We start from the raw sequence: 26,060 nt of genomic DNA, 5'->3' as shown, positions 1-26,060 counted from the left end.
TACAATATCTGCTTTTAAACCAGTCAATAAGGCACAATCTTATTAATTAGCCATGAACCACTAATGCTGACAGACATGTTAGAATATGAGGGCAGGGATTATGGTTGCCTTTCTTTATACCCAGAGCTTAGAACAGTGCCTGCCACACAGTAAGTAATTAACAAATATGAGTTGATGACAATGTAGAATCTTTTTTACAATAGTATTTTTACTTACATAAACAAAACCAACATGTAGCATATATGTGACATCATTAGGCTTCTTACAAGCTGCTAAGTTAGTGAAACTGATAAGACAAGGTTATCTAGTTTAGCATGGTGATTAATAGTTTGCTAGTTCAGTACTAGTACTTTATATAGTTCTACAAGATTCACACCTATGATAATGTAATTATAAGGGAGCATATAAGCTCGGACAAACTCAGTCAGAGTCAGAGCCAGAGCAGACAAGCGGACTGGAGGCAGGAGCTCAAGCCCTTGGAGTCAAAGAGAGACAGATTCATTTCATCGTCCACCTTTGTGGTGGCTGCATCTTATTTCTGCATATTTCTGCCCTCAGATTCAGAGAGATTCATTCACTTCATCTCACACCACCACCGGTGGTGGCAGGCTCTCCTCCTTAGCTTCTCCACTGAAACCAAGACTCAAGACTTGGAAGGCCTCAAGAAAGCTAGCCCAGACCCAAGCCAGGAAATTAGAAGGAGATAATAAAGTATTTGGACTTTACCACCTGGCTATTTTCATGGTGATTATTCTCCTGAAAAGAAGGCTGCCCCAAAGACTTTCAAGAAAACCAAAGAAGAACACCACACCCAACCACCTATTCACATCTCAAATTTAATATGACCAAAACTGAACTTGTATTTTTACTAAAGCCTTCCCCTTCTTTTGACATTATTTCTGGCAATAGAACTACGTAATCTCTCATGTTCAAAACCTTACTGTTATCTTCAGCTTTTTCTTCCAATAACTATTCCTGCTTTTGAAAAATCCAATGAGTTGGTAAGTCCTAGTATTCTTATTTCAGCAGTATCACCACATCTGTCTTTTCTCAGTTCTCACTGCTACTAACAGGCATCACATAGACTAGTAATAGGTGTTCCCATATAAGCTTTCTCCCCACAAATCTAACCGTTAAACTGGTGCGAGAGCTGGCTATGACATTTCAGTTTGAGAGCTCCCTATTACTTCCTGAATGAAGTTGGATTTTTTCAACATGCCATTCAAAGCCTTCCAAAATCTATCACTGGCCCAAATTTTCATATTGTAAGCTATTTTCCCTCTCCATACTCTATGCTTCAGCTAAACTGGACTCCTCTTCACCTTTCATACCATGCATCACAATTTTCTTCCTCTACATCTAAGCCCATACATTATATTACTCCTTTTTCCACTGATTTCCTATCTTTCCTTTAAAGCTCAACTCTAAACATTACCTCCTCAGGAAGAATCCACACACAGTTAAGATGCAGAAATATATTTTTATTCAAGAAGGAAAAGGGAGGGAAAGGGGAGGAGAGAGAATTAGAAAGAATGTAGATTAAGGGATAAGTTTTAAGCAAAACAAACGAACTCAAGATTTATAAAAAGTATAATTCTTTTTGAAGAAGCAAAGAATGGGAATCTGAAGGGATAGCAGTCATTCTGGAGAATAGTTCAGCAAGTTATTATATATAAATGTGACGGAATACTATTGTGCTACAAGGAATAGTGAAAGGAATGATTTAAGAGAAACCTGGGAAGATTTGTATGAAGTAATGCAGAGTGAAATGAACAGAACTTGGAGAATAACTGATACAATGACAACAATATTGTAAGGACAACTTTGAGAGATTTAATTAGGAACTCTGATCAGCACAGTGATTCCATAGGACAACTGCTGAAATATACTACCTACTTTCTGAGAGAAGTGATTCAGGATGGAGAATAAGACATACACACACACGTTAAGACACATACATGTACACTTAAAATTTTTCTTTAAAACAGTAAATGCGGGGGGACTTCCGGCCAAGATGGTGGAGAGGAAATACAGTGCTGTGTAACCTCCGTGTTTTTCTCTCACTATCTATTTCATTTCATGCCTCTGAATTAATGCTCGACTGAAAAAAAACATACAATTACTTACCAAGAGAAACCATCCTTGAGACTCGTCAAGAAAGGTCTGTTTTTGCGCGAGGGCGGGACGGTATTTAAATCGGAAGCAGTCTGCGGGCAGCAGCTGCAGCGAGAGCACAGATAGCAGCTCAGAGCCGAGTAGAGTGGAGAGGGGGTGGGGCGTGATCGCAGCCGGCTCTGCGGGGAGAGCTTTGCTACAGGATTAGATACTTTGCTCCGGCAGCAAGTCAGCAGCCCAGCAGAGAAGCTAAAAACACCGAGGGTGAAGAATACAGCCCCAAACAGCTGGAGTCTCTCGGGACCTGGCCACCCCTCCCCCACAGTGTCTCAGAGCGCAGGCGCCATAGCACAGTAGGACCCGTGCCTCACAAATACCCTGCCCCTCCCCCAAAGAAAGCAGCCTAAAAAAAAAATTAAAAAAAAATAAAAATAAAAATAAAAATAAAATAAAAATAAAAAAAATAAAACAGTAAATGCAAAAAGATGTGTCGCTTGATGATACATGTTTTGCAAAGGAAATTTTGCTTTTCTTTCATTCACAACTGGTTGGGGAAAGGAAGAGAAATGGTGGGTTTTTATCGATTGAAAAAAATTTAATTTAAAAAAAATTATCTCCTCCAGAAAATTTATAATTCTACAACTCAGAAATTCAATCAAGTTCAATACTTATTTTTGCAGTACAAAAGTGACTAACAGGAAAAGGAAAACCAAGAAAATTAGGGAGAATGACAGGGAGTGTCTAGCTGTCCTTAAGGAGCTCAAGTCATTAGGCCCAGACAATCCACATGGTAATTAATGCAGATTGTTAAACCACCATCAGTGATCTCTGAAAGATGGTCTACACAAAGGGAAAGATGGCACAGAGTTAGCAAAGGATGAGTATTGTTCCATTTTTTCAAGAAAATTAACAGAAGAGTGGAATTTAAAGCTGGAATTCATAAGCTAGATTTAAATTCTCAGCAAAAATTAAAGAGTATATTATTAAAGGGATGATTAATGGACATCTAAAAAAAATAAGCAATCACAAAGAGCCAGCTTAGCTTCATCAAAAACAGTATTCTGTAGAGTTTAATATGTTTATCAAGGATTTGCCAGAGAAGGCCTATTTATCAAATTCACAAGTGACACAAAGTTGGAAAGGACAGCTAACAAATTGAATAAAAGTTAAGGTCCAAAAAGATTTTTAAAATTGAAAGATCTTGACAAGTTATTAAAATGTGCAAGACTCTGTGCCAATTGTTGGAAATAAAAAGATCTGACACAAGACTTACTCAGAAGGAACTGAAAATCTACTAAGTTTATTAACAATAGCCTCTCTCCCCTCGGGCTCACATAATATTGGATGTTATAGCTCTCTTAGGAACTTAAATGTATTATTTTGCATGACAGTTACTTGCATTTTAAAATATTTGACTAGATTTTAAGTTTCATGAGGGAATATAGAATCATCAGCTTTATTTAGAAGATACCTTAGACATATGTCAACTCCATCATATTTACATATCAGAAAATAAAGTCACCAAATAGTGAAATGACCTGCTCCAAGATAACACAGAAAGTAAGTAGATGAGCTAACACTTAAACTTGGGTATCTGAGTCTATACTGCCTCAGTAGAGGCTGTGTCTTAGCTAACTTTGTTTCCTCCAACATTCAGTGCAAAGATCTGCTCATAGTAAATGTTTTTAAATTATTTCTTAAGTGAATTATAGTTCTGCATGGAACTATTGCCACAATTAGTTTTACTACTTGAGCATGTTTCTTTATATAATATTAAGGGATTTGTATTTCTAATATTAATACAAAAAGAAATATCTGATCATTGTACCTCTTCTCAAAGAGCATATATGGGTGGTGGGGGGGGAAATATGAATGGGAATCATGGCTAAAGGGAAATGGGAAAGTTACAAATCCAAATGAACAAAGCTCATGATTAGTCCCACTAATGGCCAGAGCCTGTGATTAATGATATGCAGAAGACGAACTATTAAATGCAATATAGTAAATATGAATGGAGTGTCCCAAGTCACTGTGCTACAGGGAGGTGGAGAGGATGAATAAATTTTTAGAAAAGTTATGGTTTCCAAACTATCACTCTTTGCAGATGATATGATGGTATACCTAGAGAACCCCAGAGATTCTACTAAAAAACTATTAGAAATAATTCATAATTTTAGCAAAGTAGCTGGCTACAAAATAAATCCCCATAAATTCTCAGCATTTTTATACATCACCAACAAAACCCAACAGCAAGAGATACAAAGAGAAATTCCATTCAGAATAACTGTTGATATCATAAAATATTTGGGAATCTATCTACCAAAGGAAAGTCAGGAATTATATGAGCAAAATTATAAAAAAGTCTCCACACAAATAAAGTCAGACTTAAATAATTGGAAAAATATTAAGTGCTCTTGGATCGGCCAAGCGAACATAATAAAGATGACAATACTCCCTAAACTAATCTATTTATTTAGTGCTATACCAATCAGACTTCCAAGAAAATATTTTAATGATATAGAAAAAATAACAACAAAATTCATGTGGAACAATAAAAAGTCGATAATCTCAAGGGAATTAATGAAAAAAAAAATCAAATGAAGGTGGCCTAGCTGTATCTGATCTAAAATTATATTATAAAGCAGCAGTCACCAAAACCATTTGGTATTGGCTGAGAAATAGATTAGTGGATCAGTGGAAAAGGTTAAGTTCACAAGACAGAATAGTCAACTATAGCAATCTAGTGTTTGACAAACCCAAAGCCCCTAACTTCTGGGAAAAGAATTCATTATTTGATAAAAACTGCTGGGATAATTGGAAATTAGTATGGCAGAAATTAGGCATGGACCCACACTTAACACCATATACCAAGATAAGATCAAAATGGGTCCATGACCTAGGCATAAAGAACGAGATTATAAAAAAATTAGTGGAACATAGAATAGTTTATCTCTCAGACTTGTGGAGGAGAAAGAAATTTGTGACCAAAGATGAACTAGAGACCATTACTGATCACAAAATAGAAAATTTTGATTACATCAAATTAAAAAGCCTTTGTACAAACAAAACTAATGCAAACAAGATTAGAAGGGAAGCAACAAACTGGGAAAACATCTTCACAGTTAAAGGTTCTGATAAAGGCCTCATTTCCAAAATATATAGAGAACTGACTCAAATTTATAAGAAATCAAGCCATTCTCCAACTGATAAATGGTCAAAGGATATGAACAGACAATTTTCAGAGGATGAAATTGAAACTATTACCACTCATATGAAAGAGTGTTCCAAATCATTATTGATCAGAGAAATGCAAATTAAGACAACTCTGAGATACCACTACACACCTGTCAGATTGGCTAAGATGACAGGAAAAAATAATGATGAATGTTGGAGGGGATGCGGGAAAACTGGGACACTAATGCATTGTTGGTGGAGTTGTGAACGAATCCAACTATTCTGGAGAGCAATCTGGAATTATGCCCAAAAAATTATCCCCTTTGATCCAGCAGTATTTCTATTGGGCTTATATCTCAAAGAAATACTAAAGAAGGGGAAGGGACCTGTATGTGCCAAAATGTTTGTAGCAGCCCTATTTGTAGTGGCTAGAAACTGGAAAATGAATGGATGCCCATCAATTGGAGAATGGCTGGGTAAATTGTGGTATATGAATGTTATGGAATATTATTGTTCTGTAAGAAATGACCAGCAGGATGAATATAGAGAGGACTGGCGAGACTTACATGAACTGATGCTAAGTGAAATGAGCAGAACCAGGAGATCATTATACACTTCGACAACGATATTGTATGAGGACATATTTTGATGGAAGTGGATTTCTTTGACAAAGAGACCTGAGTTTCAATTGATAAATGACGGACAAAAGCAGCTACACCCAAAGAAAGAACACTGGGAAACGAATGTGAACTATCTGCATTTTTGTTTTTCTTCCCGGGTTATTTATACCTTCTGAATCCAATTCTCCCTATGCAACAAGAGAACTGTTCGGTTCTGCAAACATATATTGTATCTAGGATATACTGCAACATATCCAACATATAAAGGACTGCTTGCCATCTAGGGGAGGGGGTGGAAGGAGGGAGGGGAAAAAAATCGGAACAGAAATGAGTGCAAGGGATAATGTTGTAAAAAAAATTACCCTGGCATGGATTCTGTCAATATAAAGTAATTATTAAATAAAAATTTTTTTAAAAAAAGTTATGGTTTCTAACCTCATGGAGCTTAAAAATAACAAATCTAGACAGAAGTGCTTCAAGGTCACTTTCTGTTCTAAAATTCTGACTCTAGACTATTCTATGACTCATATTTTGTGGGAAAAGAACTGTTAAGTGATACTTTGGGCACTTTTTTAGAAATACTAAAGTGAATCCTTAACTGTTTCTGAATTTACTGATTTTTATTTATATAGTAATAAGGAGGAAGGCAAGCCTCTAGAGCCCTAATTTTTTTTTTCATTGCCACTGATTCTTTAAACTTTTATAACTTCTTTTCTCCCTTTCAAAAGCCAGAGTTTTAAAAGATGCCCACATTTTTTCCAATCTTGAATTGAAAATTCTTGTTATTGTTCCACACTCTCTAAATTTCTGAAGAAAAAGGGATGACTGAATGATTTAGAATTTTAAAATATGTTACCCTTTAATTCTTTTAATAGTGAACAAAAAGTAAATTTAAATTATACTCAAAAATAATGCATGGTATTTAAGGCAATTTTTTAATTATTCAAAGGTCAGTAATCCAGCTAGCTAGATTATTCAAGATTCTGCAGTCTTCTCCTTTGAGCCAATTGCTGCCTTTTGGCTACCCTGCTGCTTCTTATCTCTTTCAGAGAAGTTACTAAAAGAAGAGAGAGGTGAAAAAAAATCTGTACAATTCTGTTTAATATTAGGAATACTACATAATTAGCAGAAGAAAAATTGAAATTTACTGATAAAATTATGGTTTTAAGTTATCATTTTTATCTGTATTATTCCTCAAACAACAAAAAACAATACATTTTATTTATTCATCTCTATTCAGATCTTAATCATCAAATAAACATTCAAATCATTCCCTCAGCTTAAAAATTATTTCACAAATAATTTAGAACATCAGGATGTAGTACATAAAACTCTAAATCTTCTGTCATGCAGAAAATGCCATCTAAGAGATATGTGGCCATAAAAGGAGGTAGGTCAATGATGAGAATAAGAAATTAAAAATGGCTAGACCCATGCTGTACCAGTGCCAATATAACATGAAAAGACTTAGAGGAAGATTTTCAGTATATGGGACAGATCTCTACTGGAAGATGTAGAAAGAATAATACAAAAAAACCCTCACATTTATGACATAACCTAAATTTAACTAGTATAGTACAAACTAACACTAACACAAAGTTCATAAAAGCAGAACTGGAAAAACAGTAGACTATATTTTTGAATCTAATAAAGCTATAGAGGAGTATAGAAATAAAAGAAATTTGAAAGGAACACAAAAAAGTTATTATTATTGTTTTTAAATCTGTGTTCTTTTTAATGTAAATAGGTCTAATTATATGGATTCATTGGATTTTATTTGGGCTTTCCCCCTAAGTTTTTATTAAGTTTGTAAACACACACCCACACCCACCCACACACACACACACACACACACAGTCTTTTAAAATATGCAAATTATTTAGGATTGAGAATCAATTTTCCCAGTGAAACAATGTTATAAAAGCAATGACTAGTTTCCCAATCCAACTCTCAAGTCTACTTGACTCACACTACAGCTGAAATATGATATACTTAAAATGAAAAGAAAAATGTAAAAAAAAAAAAAATCTTGTTAAATAATTTGAAAAACCAATAAAAATCCTTTTAAGTTTTTTATCTTCTAAGTGTGTTTGAGTGGAAACAGGTTAGAAGGTTAGAAACAGGAGATGTGAATTGGATTACTTACATGAGTGGATGGATAGCGCTGGTTTTTAATTTATTAGGTCTAATTGCATAATATAGGGTTTTCCCCTTTCTCATACACCATATGCTTTAGGACTAACTTTTTTTTTTCATCTAAACTATAATTTAATCATAAATTAACCTATGAGCCCCTTTTTGGGTTTATCCTTGTCTCCAATACTTCTGGTTACTGTGTCAAAAGCTTGGGCTGAGGAGCACAATGAAAGGGGGAAGTAGAGTTTTTCTTCAAACTGATACAGAGAAAAATTCATTTAACACTCTAATCTTACCACTAGGAGCTAAGAGAAAGAGAAAAAGTAGAAAACAGTAAGTAAATACTTCTTTCCACTACTTCTAAGTTCAAAATAACTTTTATTTATTGACACCAATTACAAAGATACTAAGCACTAGCTTGGTCTTCTACCTAGGTCCAATAGGCTATGAATGAGATTTCTAATAGCATAACCACAATAATAAAACTCACACTAATAAGACAAATGGTACACCTATGATGTTCATTTTAATTATATTCTGCCTGTGACATTTTCAAATTTATTCAGTTTCTTGCATTATTTTTCCAAAGTAATGATCTGGAAAACAGATCATTTGAAATTAAGAAGGCTAACATACATGAAGAAGATATTTTCAAAATGGTATAAAACAGTTAGCTAAAAAAAAGGGGGGCACTTGAGCTTATACAGAAATTGAGAGCTAAATAAAGACACAATCAGTCATTTGGCCACCAAAAGTAGACTTTCCAAATCAACATAGCTTGAATTCTAGATAAGTATTTCATTTATGTGAAATTATCCTTCAAGATAAGAAACTCTAACAAATTTTAAAAACAGTTCAATTACCTAATTTCTCCTGCATTCTCATTTTTTCCCTCCACATAACTAGATGTTAACTATCATGACTGTGACTATAGCACTTAACGTAAAAATGTAGAAAAGACTCAAGAAGCTGAAATTCTTACTGAAGTATTTCAGATAATTTTCTGTTTAACTTGGGGTTAATCAGAAAACACTTTAACTGAGAAGCTTATTGTATACCTCAAGGTCCATCACCATGAGCAATTTCCACTGTACAGAGCTAAAGACATAGAAAGTATAAATGGTTGGAAGGAAATCAGGCAATGTTGATTTGCAATTTGAGTGCCCAATGCATTCCAAGTTATAGGGGATATAAGAGGCACTAGCCTGCAGCTACCCTAAACTTTAGCTTCCACAAATATAAATGAAACAAATAGAAATTAAATTCTAGCAATAAGAAAAAAACATTTATTAAACTCTTAATATGTGCCAGGTACTATGCTGGAGATATGAACACAAAGAATCAAACAGTTCCTACTCTCAAGGAGCTAACATTCTAATAATGAAAAGACTGATCTTTATATAAAAGGAGCTACAGGGGGAAAAAATGAAGAAATTGCAAATAAAAACAAAGTGGTTCATTACAGAGTAGTATGAGAGGAAAGGCACTAACAGTTGGGGATATCAAGGAAGGCTTCATGTAGAAGTAGGTAACTATACTTCATCTTGAAGGAGGACGCTTTTAGGCAAGAGAAGAGAGGCACATTCCAGGCTAAACCATATAATATTAATTATATACAGAACAAGAGTTCTAAACAAAGAGATGTCAACACAGATGGAGAAAGGTCACAGAACAGATAGGATTTCAGGGAGCTTTGAAGAAGGATAGGATTCTGACAAATAAAAAGATGAGGGGAGAGCATTCCATTAGTTCTATAGAATAAGCCAAAGCATGATGAAAGTGAAAAGCGTAGATTGTTAGGAGAATAGTGAGGAAGCTGAAGAAGATAATGCGTTAGAGGGAGACAGACAACAACTAGAAGAGGAAACTCCTACCAATATGGGCAGATGCCTTTTCTACAATATACAATCTTAAAGAGAGTTGCCAAAAGCAAAAGTGTCACACAGGTGGCAACATCCCCAAGTATGTCCAGAACCAGATTAAAAGATTTTTTAAAAAATCAAATAGTTAGCCAAATAAATGTACAATAAAACATAATATTACATTTTAAAACTAAACTATTACATAGCCACATAGATTCTTACATATAAAGATTGTTGTTCAGTTATTTCCAGTCATGTCCAGCTCTACATGAACCCATTTAGGGTTTTCTTGAAAAAGAGACTGGCCTGGTTTGCCATTTCCTTGTTCAGCTCATTTTTACAGAGGAGGAAACTGAGGCAGAGAGGTTATGTGACTTGTTAAGGGTCACAAAGTTGCTAAGTGGCTGAGCCAGAGCTGAGCTCAGGAAGATGGGTTTCCCTGACTCCAGGCGAGCACTCTATCTCAAAAAGATGAGTTAGTGACTGCCAGTTCTCTTTGGACACTACTTGCTTAGAGCACTAAGCAGCTAAATGACTTGCTGAGAGCCAGCAGTCAGTATGTGCTGGAGCAGAAGCTGAACCCACATTTTCTGGGCTTCAGAGCCCATCTATTGAAGAACAGAGTGGGAAATAAGAGCCGGATAGAATGAAGCAAAATTATACAGAGCTTTTGAAGCTGAGCAGAAAAGTTTATACGTGACATGCTATGGAACCACTGTATACTGATCCTGCCAAAACATGTCCTGGAAGTTTTAAGATAAATCCCTGATAAGTATGTTCTCTTGCCATTTGCTTTTTTCTCTCCTATAAACTTTTGATTTATTTAAAGTTCTGTTGTGGTTAATCACTTAGACCTAGAATTCAAGTACACTTACTAATATTTATGTTTAATTTTATAAGTTATTTTATGAATAAAAAAATCATCCCACATAGTGCATTTATAATTTTTGCTGCTATTATTCCAGAACTTTCACCTGTAATTTAGAGTTTTAATGCCTTAGACACGTAGAAGCTAACTGATTTTCTTGGTGGTTACTCAGTGCACTTACAAACCAGGCCTGCATCCAGGTTTTTCTTCTCCAAAGTCCACATTCTATCCATTACACCATGCTTCCCATAGTGTTGATAATAATCAATTTTTATTTGTAAAGAGAAATAGTCTGTTTATAATAATTGATAATGTCTCCTCACAAATGGAAATTTACTGATTAAAAAAAGAGAAATTTAAACACATTTAAATATCTTTATTATAGAAATACTTTCATATTATTTTACAATTAACACTTTCCACTTTCTTTGTTTAAAAAGTAATATAGATTAATTTTTAAAGCTGCATTTTTATGAAGTTCTATTTAGAAATTTCTATGTGCCTATTGGGAAGATTTTTCAGTAAAATGGGATACGTTTTAAAGATCATGAAATACCAATATTAAGATTCAAAATTTTGAAATTATGATAAAATGTGATAGTGAAATTCTCTTTCTCCCTTAACTTTCCATCTGTCAGAGGAAAATTATTAGAATTATAGAATAAGAACTTTGGAGAAAAGAGACTTTCCAAATCATATAATCTAATCACTTCATTTCACAATGGAGATGTATCTATATTGTAATCACAAATTCAGAAAATAAGCAAATAAATATAATTTTTTAAAAATGTACCCAAAGCTAGACAGTTAAACTTTGTTTACTGAGCAAATAAGGCAATTATATAAGTACTTAACTAAAGTAAGAGCAGGGCCCTAACAATATTAAGATGTTTTCAGGATTATAAGGGTTTTAGATTAATAATGATTGATTTTCTCTTTAAAACCGCTTATATTAATTAAGGTCATTCTGAATTGTTTTCTTCATTCATAAGCCCTACTAACTCAGCCAACTTTACATGATATTCATACTTAGGGAAAGAGCTTTAGTCTTTATTCATATCATAAAAGAAATTAAATACTATCACTGAGATTAAATCAAGAAAAAATATATAAAATAGTAGTATGGTAAAGGATTCTCTAAAACAGGGGGGCAGCTAGTTGGCACAGTTACACCATCCCTTACAGTCAGGAGAACCTGAGTTCTAATATAGCCAAAAACACTTAATACTTCCTAGCTGTGTTTCCCTGGACAAGTCACTTAACCCCAATTGCCTCACAAAAAAAAAGAAAGAAAAGAAAAGAAAAAGAAGGGGGTGGGGAAAGGATTCTGTATAACAAAGCTATTTCTATGTTCCAATGAAGGATCAAGTGAAATAACATTTTCCTAATCCAATTAAAATGAAGTAAACATGATAAATAGTTCTAAATGTCAGTTGCTTTGTAAGTCATTCCTTTCAATTACTCTCTAAAAAGAGTTTGAGTATATGCTGTTTTCTAATAAGTAGTAAAGGAAAACTAAACTCTTGATTTTTGTCCTTTTATGAAATAGCAATTACCCTTCAATTCCCGTCACCTGCTCCCAATTTAAATAATCACAACCACCAAAAACCACCACCCTAAATTCTCAACCTAGGAATCAAAAAAGGAAAAGAGAGTATCAAACAACATCACACACTAGCAAGGAAAAGACACTGGTTAAAAAATATGTAAGCAATGTGTTCAAGACCCTTCTGGAAGAATGATTGAGGTAATATGGTCACAGAGAGTAAGCAATAAGACTGGATCTCAGGTCTTCTCCCAAAACCAATATTATTTCTCTTACTCTGCTCTACAACTTAAATTATGCCTTCAGATTGTCCTCAAGATTTTCATCAGAGGCAGCACCAGAGAGTGGAAAGAGCCAAGAATTTGTAGAATAAAAATCCCACTTCAACTCTGAGACTTTAGTCTTCTCTGTAAAATGAGGCAACCACCCCAGAGGAACTTATGGTCCGGTACAATCCTGTGATCTTTTATACATATATATATGCAAAATGTTTTACATTTTCACATATATTATTACTTCATCATGGACAAATGAGCCTGGATCAGAATCGATGGGATTGGGATGGATCAATATGGAAACCTTTGTGCTTTCAAAGATCCTCCTCTTTCATGGATTCTGTCATAAATTCTTATCGCGTTAATAACAACATTACCTTACTGATGATTGCTAATCAGAATGTCTGTATTAGCACTGAAATTATAAATAATCCAAAGAGAATATTAAGTAGTCAGTCTCTATTATGTATAAATAATAGTATATAGGATCTCAGCAAGTTTACATATAAGCAGAAAAGGATGTTGGGCAAGCATTTATCACAAATTAAAAATAATATTTCTCTGGCATGGATCTTATTAAAATCAACAAGATAACCTAAAGTATTGTGTCTGCATTAGATCAAAGAGAAAATCACACTGATGGGAACATGATCCACCATAGAATAAAGAACCCAAATATCATATACTACATATACTACAGGGCCCTAACAGAGTTTATGCAATTTCCTTCAAAGTCTAATTCACAACTAGAGAAGTCTTTTGACACTCTCCAAATTTAGAGCACTATATAAACCCAGACTACAGTAGTCTATTTGTTGTTACTCTTTTAACATAATCCTCTAGCCAGTCTTTTTTGCCAGTCCACTATAACCAGGTCATTTATTACTAGCCTGACAGTGAGACTATCCTATAAGACAGAAACAGGATTGTTATAAAGGAATTACTATATTGCATTCAATATTATCAAGTTTCCCCCCAAAATGGACAGAATCACTAGCCATCCTAGAGGCACATTTTGTTTTTCACTCTAATGTTTCATGGGTCACCTGATTCTTTTCCAGTTATGATCACCATCCTCCATAACCTTGTCTGTTTCCTGGAGGAGCAAGGAATGGTCAAATGAGCAACAAAGAAAGCTATTCTTAAAATGTGTTATGAACTCAGTTTAGTTTAATGTGTCAAATGCTGGAGTATTACATGCAATTTTAGCACAGTCCATTTTTTGGAAGACTCTTGCTGAGGCTTAGCCTTCTTTAGTGATCTTCCAATCAATATGACCCTCACTTCATGTTCAAAAATACAAAAGAAGTGAAGAAAAAGGCAGCTGTCTGTTAGGTTGATACAGGATTTATTTAGTATCTTCAAAAACCAATCTGAGAAAATTTTCCACTCACTGATTTTAGCTGAGCCACCGAGAAAACAAGAAAATCCTTCTGCAAAATTCTCAATAAAATGATATTATCTAAAGACCTGAAGCGTGAAACCTGGATTACAACAGCTGACAAAATCTAGAATCGAATGCCGACAAAAACTAAATAAAAACATAAAAAGTGTAACAATATTAATTTTATTGAGAAAATCAAACAAAAGATATTTTCTGCAGTTTGACAATGCATAAACTACATCCTTGATACAGAGACTAGAATAAGTGCAGATAGTAAATGACAGTTCTAAAACATTTGATTAAACTGAGATTAACAACACTGAGTTCTTAATGCAACTTGTATTATACATTTGTACGTCTACACATTTTCCTATGTCTTACTGCAAAGCATGACTTCGTGAGTCTACTTTTAGAGCCTTGCAGAAATTAATTTTAACAGAAATTAGAAAGTAGACTGAAATTATTATTGTTTCCCTATCATAAATTTGAGACTTTTGCAATAGCTACCCTTTGCACATCAGCAAAGCCCTAAAAATTGTCCTTTGTTCAAAATATAATTATAGTAACATAATATTCTATAGTAACAAATGATTGTCAAGAAAATTTCACACTTAATTACATATATAATTTAATGAAGTAATTTCCTGGGCAAATAGGATCTCTCAGATAAAAATGTCTATAATAAATTAAATTTCTAAGTATTAGTAATGCCACTTTATAATAATACTTCCTATCTTATAAATTTGAGTTCAGATTTTGAAAGTTTATATTTATTCCATACTTCATAACTGTGGTGGGAAAAAAAGACATTCACTTATTTTTTATGGCCAATATTTACATAATACTCTTAATTTTTTTAGGGTTGTCTCATCTGACCCTCACAACTCCATGAGTGTATGTTGTAATTATGATTTCCTTGTCACAAATGAGGGAAGTGAAGCTAAGGAAGATGAAGTGCCCTGCCCAGTCACAGAGTCAATAAGTATTTAATGAGTGCTGACTAGAATGAGCCTGAAACCCCGTTCTCAGTTGATTACAAGTCCAGTGCCCTGCCTCTGATGATAAACATTATGAACTAAAGGTAAATAGTTCTGGCTTGGAGCAAGAAAGCCTGACACTAATGTCCTCATATTATTTCTGTAAAAGGCTACTATCTCATTGAACTGCAAGCATAGATTATAGTAAATACCCAATGACAACCATCCTCTGTGTCAGCCTAATTACCAATCCTTCTTTTGATTATGAATTACAAAAATGTCCACAAGCCCAGGCCTACAATGATCATGAAGGTTGTATAATCCCATCCCCCTGTTTAACTTCACAATACTAGGAAATAAAAATGAACCGAATTCCATACAACTTAAATATTAATATGATCAAAGATTCCTGATTACTTCAATTAAGTCAAATCATGACAAAAGGACACTATAACAACACATCAGCTATTCATCATCTAAAACCTTCAGGCTTCTACATCCAATATATAGTTTATAAATTCAACAATCCTGTGACCTCTGAAGTGGATATTCCCTCCAACAGTGCAGATCATCAATCATCCTTGCCTCTTCAAATGGCTTCAGACACGTACTAGCTGTGTGACCCTGGGCAAGTCACTTAACTCTGTTTGCCTCAGTTTCCTCATCTATAAAATGATCTGGAGAAGGAAATGGCAAACCACTCCCAGTATCTTCGACAAGAAAACGCCAAATGGGGTCAGAGAGTCAAATACAACTGAATAACAACCACCAAAAAGTAAATACTGGAGATACAAATTGAGAAGCAAGATTGCCTTTACTCTCAAGAAGCTCTTATGCTAATAGAAAGAGATTTCAGTGCAGGGCAGAGGGAAATGCCACCTCCCCACCCCCACCCCTGTTCTTGGGACAAAAACAGCAGGACAAACAAATGGCCCACTGGTGTAGAAAGTAAGTAATCCGACTCGACAGGAATGCAGAAAGGAGAAAAAGTTTGTTTCAAAACATCTTAAGTATCGTTTTGATTGACAAAACCATGTCCATTTATGAATTTGAATCATGTGGTAATTTCAAGGACCGTGATGGTGACGTTACAAACAAGCTGACCCCGAAAGTCAGGTAAACATAGAAATGTTATTGAGAGAAAGTCCAGGGGAATTGGATGTTTCTGGCCAGAAGTGGGCTCCACCTCTCTGATGGGAAGAGGGAGCACTAGGTCAGAAGCAGACAAGCTTTATGCTGTTAGTTGGCTGCAATTCAGTTCCCCTTAGAGTTATGTCATTTTTTACATGCTACTCCTAAAGATGTTCCCCCTTCCTTCCCCCCATGCTCTGTTAATGAGGTTCTAATTCTAATTGGGGTGTGTCAACTTATATGCATAAGATTTAATTAAGCAAGTGAAATAAAGAAAAGTCTTTTCCTGGTCTTTGAATCTGATCAGTTTAAACCAGTTTCTAGCCTAGACTTCTTTAATCAAAAATTTGGAGCCAAGTGAATCTCTTCTACTGAAAACTCATTGGTCAGAGATACTTATTATCTTACTTTACCTTGAGGCTTATAACACTCTGGAAACTGAGCTTTTCAGTATTTCTCATTGTCTGCTCACAGTTCCTGAGGAACTGAATTTTAACTGTTCTGTGGAAACTTAACCCTAATTTGTCTCTCATTGTGAGAATTTTCTTTTCCTAATCCTTCAGTAGCTGTGGCTGCTGAGAAGATAGGGCTGTACTTTGCTAGTTAAGAGTCAAGAAACATTTATTAATCCCTTATTCAAATGTACCAGGTTTATGTATCGATGATATAAAGAAAGGTAAAAACATAATATCTATTCTCAAGAAACTCACATCATAATAGGGAAGAAAATGTGCAAATAACTAGATATATATAACAGGGGAAAATGCAAATAACTAGTATATACAAGATAAATGTGGAGTAGATAGAAGAAGGTAGTATCAGAGGGAAAGCACTGGTAGAGGTAAGGGATAAGGAGGCCTCCTACCAAAGACAAAATTTAAGCTGTGTTAAAGGAAGCCAGGGAAAATAAGAGCTGGAAGTAGGAGAGCGGATAACCCTGGGAATAAGAGCAACCAGAGTAAAAGCACAAATTTGGGAGACAGAGCATAATGGGAGAGGAATAGGAAGGGGGCCAGTGGTGTAGCCAGATTACTGAGGATGTTCAAGAGTTGAACTTGAAAAAACTGGAGAGACCTCAGAGGCAGCTGTCAAGACACTGTTGGTACTCCCCTGGACAAAGGCCACTTCGGCACTGAACATCTGCATCAACCATTTTGTATCTGCTATATATCTCTCTCTCCTTCCCTCTGACTACTTATAATGTTTGACTCTTCAGAAATCAGGGTACTTGGTGCAGAAAATGTAGATCTTTCTACAAGGAAACAATGTGGTGTTGTTATGGACATGGCACAGGTTCTCGGTTTCAATCTAGTCCACTCTCTTTCACTTCTCCAATTCTGGGTCCAACTCAAGGTCCAACTCCACACACAGCTTCTGTCTCAATTATTTCTGATGTACTTATTAATCTGTTACCAGAACCATACAATGTGACATAACATGGGAAATTGGTATTTTTCTTCTATTAAGTTCTTCCTATATGGATTCCTGGACCAATCTCTTATATGTAATCATGGATTTCACTGAAGAAATCCTATAATGTTCTGGAACTTGATTAAATCAGCACAATGACATTCATATTTAGAGTCTCCTACCAACTAAAGGGAAGGAAGATCTACTTCTACATAGATCCTGAACATGATATCTTCCATTATAGTGGAAGGAAGCCTTTAGCAACCATACATCTTGTTTTATGCCAAAGAATCATCAAGCAATGTTATTTATGTAACTGCATTTATCATGGAATCTTGTAGAACAAATCATGATAGAATCCTTGCTAGAAGACAGACAGTTATTAGAAATGTGTTTTGCTCTACTGTGCCAAATACTTTTTGTAATTAAACAATGTCTTTCAGACAATTGTGACTGTAAAAATATAATCTGCAATAGAGAATCGTTAACTAAAAGATGTCTTGTTACCTTCTCATATTTCCATTTAAAATAGTTCTCAAAGGATTCTTTGGTAAAGCATGATAAAAGTGCATTTTGGTTTGGAATGTGAACCCATTCTATCTTCCAATAAAAGTATCAAGGACAGCAAAATCTTAACAAAAGGTTAAGACAATGTTCAACCCCAGTCATAGGAATCTATGACTTCCATAACTCCATACTATGGAGAAAACATTACACTATGGGGCAAAGAATGCCTAAAGTACATCAAAAAAGCTGCTTCGCATCTCTTGCCTTCTTTCAGAACAAGATTTCTGCCTAAGTGCTCATAGAGAAAGACACAATATTAAACTTGCTGCCTTAAAAGGAAAATTAAAATGCTATAAATTCCATTGTATAATCAACCAAAATTTAGTAAGCCCCTACTATATGCCAGGATATAGGCCCTGGAGATACAAAGATAGATATGACACAGACCATTCCCTGATGGAGAGGAAATTAATGAGACATTGAGTATAATTTGTATTTTCAAGGAACTTAGTTAAGAAAGGAGGGGAGATGGGAATTGAAAAAATGTTCCAAATCACTACTGATCAGAGAAATGCAAATTAAAACAACTCTGAGGTACTACCTGAACCTCTCAGATGACAGGAAAAGATAATGATGAATGTTGGAGGGGATGTGGGAAAACTGGGACACTGATACACTGTTGGTGGAATTGTGAATGGATCCAACCATTCTGGAGAGCAATTTCTAACTATACCCAAAAGGCTATAAAACTTTGATCCAGCCGTGTCTCTACTGGGTCTAAATCCCAAAGAAATTATAAAAAAGAGAAAATGACCCACATGTGCAAAAATGATTGTAGCAGCTCTTTTTGTTGTGGCAGGGAACTGAAACAGTGGATGCCCATCAGTTGGAGAATGAAGAATTTCTTGTGCAGCATGATAAACATGGAAATATATGTAGACAAATTGCACATTTAACCTATATTAGATTATTTGCTGTCTAGGGGAGAAGGAAGAAGAGGAGGGAGGAAGAAAAATATGGAACACAAGCCTTTTCAAGGGTGAATGTTGAAAACTATCTTTGCAGATATTTTGAAAAATAAAAAGCTATTATAAAAAAAGGAGGAAAAAGAGAAAATAACTAATGAGAACAATAAGATATAGTACTAAAGTCCTCTTGAATAAAATATTCTTGGATGATTCAGAGTATACTTCAAAATCGTTCTAGTCTCTCAGGATCATCATCATAAATAATTTTTATCGCTATATTAGACAACCACTTAATAGAGATTTTTATGTGGATAAGATAGGATTAACTCTAGTACTACAAATATCAGAAAACAAGTTTCTTCCTAAGCATTCAGATCATTTAGGTGACCTTTATCATAAAGATAGTTGATATATAAATAAGGCTAATTTTCAAGATAAGAGAAGCCATGTTATAAGACTTACTTCATTTTCAGAAATTTTATTAACAAACATAAAAATAACACAGAAGGCTTCGGAATACCTACCAGGATGGGAACTCCATTCTTACTGCATCTTACTGTGACAATGTTTCCCTCTAGGTAATGTGAACTGTGGCAGTCTAGAAACCTAGGTTTACTAATATTTCCAACTTCTCAAATTTCAATATAAAGTAAAAAAAATTTCTCTTTTAAAGAGATCAATATCTAATTGAGCCATGGATGATCTGTGGCTAAGGTTCCCAATGTTTGCTATTGTTGGAAAAAGAAAAAGGGAGGGCTGGCCCTATACAATGATAAAGTAGGTAGTTCTCTCTATACTAAGATCTGATATGTCAATCACCTAGCATTTCTGAAGCACCTATTATGTGTGTTCAACTTGCTAATAAACTACAGGATATACAAATAAAAGCAAAAAAGCCATCCTTACTTTGATGCAGTTCACCATCTAATATGTCAGAAACCCCCTTGTCCCAATTGCTATTACATTATATACCTGATGCTATGACATTATAAGTTCCAAAAACATGTCTTATTTAAACTTTGTATTTATCTCTCCAGCACCTATAATAGTATCCTACAATTGGTAGGCTCTTAATAAATATTCAATAAATCAATTAACTAGGGGCTAAATGTCATTGACTTTGTCATATCCATTAGCCAAATTACAAATTATCACCCATTTTAAGTCCATTGCACTTTTGAAACTTATTTCAATTATGAAACAGAAACTCTGTTAGAACTTCTTAGAGGCCTCTGGAGAAGCCTGCAGAGACATCAGAAAAATTTACAAAGTAAAGATGATCTATATTAAATAATGATTTACATATAACTGAGAGGATATAGATTCTTAATTATCTTGCCACTACATATATTAGAAAAACAAAGTTATACCTTTATAACATATAATCTCTTGGTAAGTATTATATATAATTTGGCTATAGCTACTTTACAAATGCTTGTTGAATCAAATATTATAATTATATAGAAGAAACTAGATGGTAAAATGTACATAACAGTCTGATTCTATTTCCAAATGTTATCATCATAAGAGAGATTTAGAAAAAGCTGGGTTAGTTTCTGCAGCACTTCTTGTTAGGCTCCTTGAAAGCTCTTTGTAAACAATACATAAGAGAAAGTTTCTTACCTGTAGTCATCTAATTGTACTAGAAACCGTACAATGTCATGATGTGCTTTCAATACTAGCAGTTCAGTGTAGGGATTCTGGGTTTGCTCCTCATTTATTGTCTGTACTGGAGACTTCTTGGAACCCCCCCAAAAAAGAAAAAGGATGATTTATGATTTAAGAATCAATGGTGAATACTATGTATAGCCTAAATACTGACATTCAGAATATAAAGTTTAAAAAAATCACAGGAAATCATGTTCTAATATGTTACATCACTCTCTCTAATTTCAACTGAAGGATTGCTGACTTTAAAGAATGCATTTTTCCCCATCTAATAGCAAATATATGCATTTAAGTTGTATTAATAAATGCCATATAGAGCTGCTTAAACTTCTTGTGGCCAGAGATGAAAAATTAAAATACATCAGTAAGAATTAGGGCTTTATATACTCAACATCTTATCAACAACTATTTATTCCAACTCAATTCAGGTAAGAGGAAAAATTGTTAGCATAACATCCAAAATCTATACATATTAATAACACATGTCTATAATTCACTCAAAATATACATAAATTATTTTCCCCAAAATTTAGAAATTGCAATTGCTATACACTAGAAATTACAGCAGAAATAACTATTTTTTGATTCAAATGGGTCACTAAATAGACATAGTAAGTAATCATGGTAGCAAAGCTAAGAAGAAACTCAGAAATCAAAATCCAGAATCAGTATTTCTGAGGTTTAGTTCTTTTTTTCTTTACAAATCCTCTATTCTAGTACTGATGAAATAATGAAATGACCAAAAATCAAAGCAATGTAGAAACATTTTCTTCTCTACTCCTAAAAATAAGAGTTGACAAACTCTCTTTTGAGACTGTGAAGAAATGAATCATTTTTATGAATTGATGAGTCATACTTATATGTGTGGGATATATATATTATATACTTATATAATATAGTTATATATACACATTTGTATATATATGCATATAATATAGTTACATATATATAAAATTATATATGTATATAACTATATATATATATATCCCAGTTTCTTAATCTGTAGGTCACAACCCCACATGCGGGCTTATAAATGAATATGGGGGACATGAAATTATGATTTATTGGCAAGTATTGGCCCTTAATCAACTCTTAACTGCAAAAACCTTCTAATTGGTCTTCTTGCCTCAGGTCTTTCCCCACTAAAAACCATTCTCCACATAGCTGCCAATATAATATTCCTAAAATATAAATAAGCTTCAACAAACTCCAACAGTTTCTTGCTGCCTTTAGATTCACAAATCAACTTTTCTGTTTGGCTTTAAAATCCCTTCATAACTTGGCTCCAACCTATATATCCAATCCCACATTATTCCATTTCTCTCAATTCCACAGATCAGCCCAATTACATTCTCTGTTCCTTACCTATCACCTATGAATGGAACACACTCTCTCTTTATTTCACAAAATCACTCACTTTAAGATCTAATTCAAGCAATAATTTCTCAATTAAGCCTTTCCCAAGACTTTCAATTGCTAGTGCTCTAACTGCTTTATATTTAATTTTAATGTATTCATTTGTTCTTTATAATATATGTATATGTTGTCTCACATGATAGAATGTAAGTTCCTTGAGAGCAGGGACTTTGTTTAACCAACTGATTCATGTTAGGGAATTCTGGTAGCTCGACCCACTAGGAAGTTCAGGAAGAAATAATATATAGGAAAAGGGCCATCTCCAGTTGTCCTGATCTACATCTGCCCACTGTCAGATGGCTCTAGAGGGGAAAAGTAGGTGACCTTGAAAAGCTCTCCCTCCCTTAAATCCAATTCACTTGCATATCATGGTATCACTCCTAATGTCATGGTCCTCTTTGAAAATGAAAGACAAAAAAACCATAAGATAGACGCAAGGCTAATTTCTCAGGACTAGTCCAACTTTTGATCTTCCAACCAAATCAATGATGGCTTTGTCCAGGTTATCTGCCATTACAAATATTGAATGACTCTATTATTAAGCACCACCAGCAAAAAATAAGACAGTCTGGTTAAGTGAGAATTGTCATAAGACTTATATGTGGATTTTTTAATCGCCCAGAATGTTGAACATAACCTCAAATTTATTTTTAAACACACTTAAAATTCCAACTGAAAAGATTTGAACAAATTAAGGAAATGAGCAGAAATGTTGAATCATAAAGGTATAGTGCAACTAAAAAAGAAACAAAAACTTTAGAATAATAAAATAATAATAAATTAATTAATAAATAATAGGAATTATAGGAAAATAGGAAAAAATAGGAATAATAAAAATAATTAAATACTTTTTCTAAAGTTTTTAGTGTATGAAATAGTGATGAATTTTTAAAATAATATTCAAGTTGATTGGGGTTGACATTATTTATAGGCTCATGGAGTCTTAGTCTTAATCAACAGAACAAACATGCATAAAGTGTCAGGTAATGTATTAAGTAGAGATTAAATTTTTAATAGTATCTTATTTTTCCAAATATATGCAAAGATAAATGTTTGACATTTACCTTTACAAAACCTTTTGTTCTAAATTTAAAGGCAAAAAAAAAAAAGTCCCTGCTCTCAGGGAGCTGAAATTATAAATAAACAAGCTATATAGAGAGCTAAATACCACGTGGTGGAGAGGTGAGGCTGGAATCAGCAGGGCCTGAGTTCAAATCCCACCTCAGACATATCCTAGCAACGTGACCCTGAGCAAGTCTGCCTCAGTTTCCTCCGCCAAATGTGGATGATGAAAGCGCCTCCCTAATAAGATGGTTGAGGTCAAATTCGATGACGCTTGTAAAACACTTAGCATTTAATAAAGGCTTGTTCCCTCCTCGTCCCCCTCTTCTTCTCTACAGGTGCTTAATACAGTGCCAGACACATAGCAGACGCTTAATAAATGCTTGGCCTCTCCCTTCCTCCCTTAAATTGTGGATAATTACAGTGGAGAGGCACTAGCATTAAAGATGATGGGAAAGGCTTCCTGCAAAAGTGGCATTCCTTCGAGAACTTGGCAGGAGGCACACAGTAGACACTTAATAAATGCTAACTGCGGAGGGCCAGCACTCGGGGCAGGTGTATCTGCACTTTGTAAACTCCACGCTCCCCCGTTCCAAGTGCTCGGTGCCTGGAAGGTGTACAAAGGCCAGGAAAGTTCCAGCCGTTCTAGGGTCGATTCCCAGCCCTCCAAACACACTTCCACCCCGTCAGCCTCAGCATCGGTCAGAACTACAAACAATGACACCCGCTGGCGATGCACCCAGCTCGCCGGGACAGGGGGCCGGAAGTCTGGGCTGGACAGGATTAAAGAGAGCCCCCGCGTCCGAGGACCGCCTTCTCCCGCCAGACCCAGGGGGCCTTTACCTCGGCCAATCCCTGGGGCTCTCGGCCTCCACCGATCAACCATCGCAGCATCCGGGCGGAGGAGGAGGAAGAGAACTGCGAGGAGCTGCAGCCGGGGCCTCGCCGGCCAGAGGGGAGGAATCTGATCCCGGGGCTCACACCCACCTCCTGGGATACAGAAGAAAAGCAAACAGGCGGAAGAGAAACGAGGAGAGAGGATTTTTGTCCCTAAGTAGGCCCCGTAGCGCCTGTCTCGAGGAGCCAGCAGCTGAACTCAGAGCTGGAATCAAGCGGCGAACCCAGCAAGCAGTCTTGGGTCGCGCGCAGAGAACCCCGGGAGCGCGCAGCGTGCACGCGAGCTTAAGGGGAGAGGAAGTAGTTCTTGCGACCTCTAGTGGTTGCAAGTGGAGCAGCCGCCGGGGGCTGGGCGGGGTCATGGGGGGGAGGGAGGAGCCAGGGAGGGCAGAAGGCTGCTCCCCTCCGCCCAAAGAGCTCACTTTCCTAGAGATCCCACAGCTTTCCCCAGAGCGCTGCTTTTTTAATAGCCTGCTAGGGAATAGAGAAGCGGCACATGGCATTTCGCATGCGCCGTAACCGAGGCTGGTTATATACATAAAACATACGTGATTATATATATTTATATATACTCACATTCACATTACATGTTTACACTGAAAAATTTAACAATCGGCTCTTGTATGGGAACAGCCACACGCCTGTATGTATGTATTTACGTATGTATGTGTGTATAATTCCTGATATCAGGTATAACCCATACATTAGTTACCTATATATTATATATGTTCTAGGTAATAATCTGTGTAGGATATATTCACACATTATGCTATAATAACATATTACAAAATAATAGTATAATAATCATATACCTATTATAACAATCATATATTGCTGTTCAGTCATTTCAGTTCTGTACAGTTCTACGTGACCCCATATGGGGGTTTTCTTGGCAAAACCCCGGGAGTGGTTTGCCATTTCCTTCTCCAGCTCATTTAACAGATGAGGAAACAGAGGCAAACCAAGTTAAGTGACTGATCCAGGGTCATGTGGCTAATAAGGGAGACCTGCTCTATTCACTGTTACATAATGTAATACAAATATATACACAATATATTGATAATCATATTATAATATATATTATATAACATGCATATTATATACCAAATTATAATATATATGTTGCATATCCAGTCTCAGTATATCATATATTTTATACATAATTTAATATATAATATTGCATGATATTAATACAATTATATAATATAGTATACATATAAGGTATATAATTTAATTGTACTATGTTCATTATTAGATTGAACATATAATAATAACATACTAAGGCTGGATATATACATAGTGTTATGTGTAATATACACATAAATATATTTTTACAGGAATCTGCTGGAGCCAGTTCACACAGAAGAGCTGATTGTTAAATTTTCAGGGTGAATATATCCCAGAAATGGGGAAACACGACAAATCAGAGTCTGCTTTATTGTTTTGGTGATGGTCTAGACTTAAGAGAGTGATAGAGAAACCATTCTGGAGAGCATTTTGGATCTGTGCCCAAAGGGCTATCAAACTATGCATAATCTTTGATCCTCTACTGGGCCTGTATCCCCAAAAGATCATAAAAAGGAAAAAGGACCCACTTGTGCAAAAATGTTTGTAGTGGCAAGGAACTGGAAATTAAGCAGATGTCCATCAGTTGGGGAATGGCTGAATAAGTTTTGATATATGAATGTAATGATATATTATTATTCTACAAGAAATGATAAGTAGATTGACTTCAAAAAAGACTGGAAAGATTTACATTAACTGATGCTGAATGAAGTGAGTAGAACCAAGAGAACATTGTACGCAGTAACAAGACTGTATGATGATCAATTCTGATGGACTTAGTTCATTTCAATAATGAGGTAATTCAAAGCAAAGATAGTATTTTCACCTTTTTGTTGTTATTGTTTGTTTGCTTGGTTTTTTTTTTTCTTTCATCTTTTGCTCTGATTTTTCTCACACTACATGGCAGATATGGAAATATGTTTAGAAGAATCGCATATATTTAATCTATTGCTTGCTGTCTATGGAGGAAGGGAGGGAG

At 35.1% G+C, this 26,060-nt stretch overlaps 1 protein-coding gene across 2 annotated transcripts in view; it reads right to left on the bottom strand.

The window, feature by feature from the left end:
- Positions 1-24,286, bottom strand: part of WDR41 (WD repeat domain 41) — a 71,844-nt gene extending 47,558 nt beyond the window's left edge. Inside the window, exons 1-2 of one of the 2 annotated variants that reach the window (XM_051991854.1) lie at positions 23,963-24,286; positions 20,597-20,712 (exon numbers count right to left, since the gene is read on the bottom strand). In XM_051991854.1, the coding sequence (XP_051847814.1) occupies positions 20,597-20,712; positions 23,963-24,013 (167 nt within the window). In that variant the 5' untranslated portion in view covers positions 24,014-24,286. The remainder of the gene's footprint in view (positions 1-20,596; positions 20,713-23,962) is intronic. The other variant, XM_051991861.1, reaches the window with a different exon arrangement.
- Positions 24,287-26,060: the final 1,774 nt, after the last annotated feature.

The sequence above is a fragment of the Antechinus flavipes genome, chromosome 1, assembly GCF_016432865.1.
Source record: "Antechinus flavipes isolate AdamAnt ecotype Samford, QLD, Australia chromosome 1, AdamAnt_v2, whole genome shotgun sequence".
Lineage (NCBI taxonomy): Eukaryota > Metazoa > Chordata > Mammalia > Dasyuromorphia > Dasyuridae > Antechinus > Antechinus flavipes.
The sequence above is the reverse complement of the archived record's forward strand: the minus strand, read 5'-3'. Positions and strand labels throughout refer to the sequence as shown.